General features: G+C 42.5%; 1 protein-coding gene across 1 annotated transcript; it reads right to left on the minus strand.

Annotated features, from left to right (window-relative positions):
- Positions 1-204: 204 nt before the first annotated feature.
- On the minus strand, positions 205-5,112 carry GALR2 (galanin receptor 2). Its single transcript, XM_083429936.1, has 2 exons — positions 4,295-5,112; positions 205-2,695 (listed from the first exon to the last, which is right to left on the minus strand). The coding sequence occupies exons 1-2, from the start codon at positions 4,672-4,674 to the stop codon at positions 1,915-1,917; spliced, it is 1,161 nt and encodes a 386-aa protein (XP_083286062.1). The 5' UTR covers positions 4,675-5,112; the 3' UTR covers positions 205-1,914.
- Positions 5,113-5,412: the final 300 nt, after the last annotated feature.

The raw sequence follows: 5,412 nt of genomic DNA on the forward strand, positions 1-5,412 counted from the left end.
TTTGCCCCCAGTAAACGCTCATTCCTAAACACTGTGGGATTGCACTGTGGTACTGTATATACCATAGAAAAACACCCTTGTTTTGCATCACATCATATACATTAAATATTATGTAGGGTCCTCATTTTATGGTCTTCAGATTATTAAAAAGCCTTACATATTTTCTGAACTATTTTGGATGAATGAAATTGACTGTACACACAATTTCAGCAAACAAATAACACACACTGGGTATCTTTTATTATATAAACCAAAAGCATCTGCTATACATCATTATTGTCTCTGTTTCCACCATCATAAGTTGATTGATTTATTGTAGGCATAATAACAGAAGTGGGTCCTATGAAGAAAATAATCTGCTCACTCTAGGAAAGCAAATCAAACAAACAAATTGCCAAACCTATTGACTGGATACTGTTGTTTTGGCAGTGAGTAGAGGGAATATTGTGAGATACAAGAATTTATTTTTAGGTCTAAACTCATGTGATTAAGAGTGCAATCATATGCATGTTTACTCAGAAATAACTCCCAATGAATTCAGTTGGGCCTATTCTCACATTAAGTATGCACAGATTGAAGCATAAGCAATGAAGATACAATACAGTACAAATAAATTTTATGGACAGAATAATGTGATTCTTTGGACAGAAAAACTAAGCATAAGACTTAAGATTCCTAAACCCACCATGAACTTTATTCACAACCCATCGAAGCCAGTTGGAACCATGAGTTGTTGGACTCAAATCTAGATCTGGAGAGTGTACGGCCCACTCTGGGTGCCCAAGATCAGAGATGGGGAACCTGTGGCTCTCCACATGTTCCTGGACTCGAGCTCCCATCATCTTTGGCCATTAGCCATGTTGCCTGGGGTTGATGGGAACTGAAACGCAACATCATCTAGAGCAGTGCTATTTTTCTAGAAAAAGAGGTGCCAGAACTTACCATGAACACTTCCCTTGTTCTTTTAAAATGGCAATGGCACCTACCTGAGAGGTACCGGAACTCAGTTCCAGTGACTTCTGGCTGGGGGGGAAAGCCCTGATCAGGGACCACAGATTTCCCATCTCTACATTGAAGGATGGAAGTTAGAATCTGTAGTATACACACACACACACACACACACACACACACACAGAGAGAGAGAGAGAGAGAGAGACAGACAGACAGACAGACAGACAGACAGACAGACAGACAGACTTTATAAGATTCATATTTGCTGGCAGTGAAGGGACTAAACTCTACTGCTCCTGAAGGGGGCTTTGTGACTTGAGCACAGAGAGATCATGGTTTACCCTTGTAACAGATTCCAGAGGTTTCCTCCTCAAAGTCCAAAGTCCTTGACACAATCAACCAGCCAGTCTCATTTTCTGGTGTAGTCATGCTTCTCTTCTTCCTTTAGGCTATTGAACCCCATTCCCCAGGCCCCTGTAATACACTGGTGAGTCCAGAGTCCCAGTACAATAATTGCTTGATCAGCTAATCTCTTCAACGGAGTTTTATTTTAATTCGTTTATTTACTTATCAAATTTGTATAATGCCCTTCCTCCGAAGATCACAGGGCAGTTCACAACATAAAAATACAAAATGAGAACACAAAATGCACAACAATGAAAACAAACCAATAACTGAAGCCACTTTAAAAATGTGCAAAATGAAATGAATACACCTTCCAGTGCTGTTCTCTGCATGTAGCGCTACTTCATGCTCAGTATACTGTGAGCTTTGCCTGGCAGAGTCTTGGATAGTGCAATGGCTTCTGGTGGAGAAGGGAGCGATGAACAATCAAATATCGTTGGCTGGAGCCATCTGCTGGTTCTTGTGTTTTCAGCCACTATCTTCTGTTCTTAAAACCTTACATCCTTCAGTTGCCAAGGAATTCATCCTTTGGTTAGAGCCTAGAGAAAAGGCACTTTTCTAAGTGACATTGAAAGTGATGAAAGGGTTGGTGACTCTCTCTTGGCGACTCAGCTGCTCTGCCTCACCCCATGTCTGGATGGGGATTTGACAGCAGCTGGAGGCCCTGGCATGCGTGGGCTCACTGACGTGTATCACCTCTGTCAGATCCGCTTCCAAGATGCTCACTGTGTGAGTCACCTGTGCCACATGAACCTTGTTGGTCACTCTTTTGTGCAAGAGGCAACTGAAGATCTTCTTGAATCCCTTACGGAAATGTTTGGATACCAGAGCGTAGACGATGGGGTTGACACATGAGTTGGCGTATGAAATCAGGTGGGAGAGGATTCTGAGCACGTAGGTCGCGTTGTTCAGTGGGAAGTAGCCAAACCAAAAGCAGAGGATGACCAAGTGATGGGGCAGCCAGCAAAGGCAGAAGAGAACAGCCACAATGATGATCATCCGCGTGACCTTGCGCTTGCCTTTCTTGGAATCAGACATGTCTTTAATGGGGTCCACCGACGTCCAGAGGTAACGGATGGTCCTCACGTAGGTGAGGCTCAGAATCAGGACAGGAATGACATAACTGAAGGCAAAAGTGCAGAGGTCCATAACTTTGCGCTGAGAGACTTTCCAGATGGGATGGCAGACGGTAACATTGGCCACCTGAAACTCCTGGTAGTAACTGATGTAAGGTCCAGAGAAGATGAAGGAAAGGCCCCAGATGAGACAAATGGCGGTGAGGGCATTCCTGGGGGTTCGCAGTTCTCTTGAATGCAAAGGGTACCTTATGGCCAGATACCTAGGAAGGCAAAAATAAAGCAAGAGAAGGTCACGATGCTGAGGTGGTAGCAGCATTTAAATCAAATCAAATCTAGTAAATACTGTATGTGGGAAGAAACCAAAGTTACAGGGCGTGGTTATGATGGTAAATGCGATAGCCAAAATAATATCTTGAATGTTGGAGAAGTTTCTCCCTGTGATGAAATGGCAGCACCAGAGTCCACTATCATACAATCGAGCTCCTTAACTCAATATGTGAAAACAACGAAGTGTCTTGTGGCACCTTAAAGACGAGCAAATTTATTATGCCTTAAGTTTCTGTTGACAAATTTCCACTTTGTTGGATGCATGAGGTGTTTTGTGTGTGTTTGTGTGTGTGTGTGTGTGGATAGATTGTGGGGAAATGAAATGTAGAATAGTACAATGGTGATAATTGCAACACACAAAGTTGTTGTTGATAGCTCTGGCACTGGAGAGCCAATTAATGTGGAATGCAATTTTTATTTTTTAAAAAACAAATTTTAAAAATTCACCTTAGTATTCAGCTAGTTTTGCTAAGAGTAGACCCACTGAAATTAAGGGACCTAACTCAATCATGTTCATTAATATCAATGGGTCTACTCTGAGTAAAACTTAGCTACATACCACCCAGTGTCCCAATTCAGTCTGTAATATCAACAACTTTTTTTTTACATAGTAAATATTAATAAAGTAATTATCAGTGTCTTTATTTTTTATTTTTTGTATTTCTCTTCCTCCACCCTCTGCATTTCATTTCCTCCTAACCTCACTATATGCACGTATCTGTAACACAGGATATTATTTTATATATGAATGTGACTAACAGGTTTTCATAATCGTGTAATATACAGCTGCACTTAACAAGCAACTAGGATACATTGAGGTTCCCCAAAGAATATGCTCTTCAAGCAGTCTGGAAGTAGTTATTTCAGAGACACCCTTCTTTACCCCCCCCCCCCATTTTTTAATTTTCAATTTACAACATAACTTCAGCAGCAACAAAATGCTTTCACATTACAATTTTCTTCTTCTTTTAACCAAAACCATATGAACAATATAGATTCTCATATCAAAAATTTCATTTACTTTTGTCATTGTAAGAACACCGACTGCATATATTTGGAGTGACACCCAATATTTGGGTGCAAATACTGGAGTTAAATTTTCAGACAGGTTACCTCAACAAAAGGAGTCGGGAAGCCTTTGGACATGTGTTGACATGCGAAATAAAAGAATGCCAAATCTCACAATCTATCTGACTGTGACTCTGTGACTGTGGTCTGTATAGTATTGGGATAATTTGTTTGAAGGGAATTCTCGATGTAAGGGCAGAGACAAGATGACCCTTGTGATGCTGTTATTCTGGGGGCCCTCCTTTGTCTAGACAATGTTTCCTTTTTGGATCCATTGTCCTGGATTTTTAAAACACTAAGTATATTGATGGAACAGTGAGAAAGTTATGAAACAAAGTTTTACATGCATGCAAGGAAATGGGAGGCAGGGAATCGTTAGTAGCTGCGGAGATATTGAAACTCTATAGTGACTCTAAAAGTCCAAACTCCCCTCCCCCCCCCCCGCTCCCCAACTGCTTGCTCACCTGTCTAGGGATACAGTTGTGAGGGTGAAGCTGCTGGCATACATGGTCAGGTAGATGAAGAAGTGCACTGCTTTGCACATGAGTGGCCCAAAGATCCAGTCATCCAGGGTGTAGATGGTGGCCTGGAAGGGCACGCAGAAGACTATAAAGCACAGGTCGGCCACTCCCAGATTGAGGATGAAGAGGTTGGTGGTGTTGTTGACTTGCCTGTTCCTCAGCAGCACTGCCAGCACCAGAGAGTTGCCCACCGTCCCTACCAGGAAAATCAGAGAATACGCTAGAGGAATGAGGATAGACACCAGATGCCAACAGCTGCTCTCGCTGCTTCCTGAAGAGTTTAGCTGGGGCAATGTTCTGTTCATCTTCGAAGCAAGTTGCATGCCCTGATTAGGGAGGAGACGATGGAGAAAGGCTTAGCCAGGAGGAGACAGGTGGCTTCTGTTTGGAAGTCAACTTTTCTTATAAGAAAATATCTCCATCACAACAGATCTTTTGCACAGCGACTCTCCTCTTTGCAGTTCTTCAGCTCAGCCCAAGTCCCATTCACAGATGCTGGACTTCTGCCTGCCATCAAGTTTTTCTAAAAAACGGTACCGTTAAAGCTCCAAGTTTATTTCCTTTCACAGCAAACAGATTCTGACTTTGTATGGAGCTGGAGTGCCTTTCAGACAGCTGCCTTTTCTCTGAAGGGAAGCCCTCGCTGGCAGCCACTCTTGTAGGTGTGCGAAGCTGAAGGACTAAACTTCTTGCCAGTTGCGCTTTTATGGGCGTTTTAATATAGCGCTCAGTGCGTTCTGAATCCATGCTATGCTTGGGGGACTAATATAGTCAAGCCTGCCTCTTGTTTCCAGGGAGACAAACAGCTAAAATAAAAGGAAATGGTATCTATGGAAACACAGACCCCTCCCCACATACATACTACACACACTGAACATTCAGAGTGTTTGCAAGTCTGGGGCTTGCCCATGTGCTTTTGGAAGAACGGAAGGATTGCTTTAGTGATAAATAAATTGACATTCCTTTGATGATAACTTCGTACTGCAGTGGGATGAACTGTTCTTCAACCCTTTGTTGGTGCATCAGGGAAGGGGCAGAATCTTCCAAGAGACGTAAGAGCT

This window comes from Podarcis tiliguerta (assembly GCF_965153285.1).
Source record: "Podarcis tiliguerta genome assembly, chromosome: 2".
NCBI lineage: Eukaryota > Metazoa > Chordata > Lepidosauria > Squamata > Lacertidae > Podarcis > Podarcis tiliguerta.

Coding starts and splice junctions, on each gene's coding strand:
- GALR2 (XM_083429936.1), bottom strand. CDS start 4,674: ATGCAACTTGCTTCGAAGATGAACAGAACATTGCCCCAGCTAAACTCT. Junction 2,696..4,294: donor ACAACTGTATCCCTAGACAG/GTGAGCAAGCAG, acceptor TTGCCTTCCTAG/GTATCTGGCCATAAGGTACC.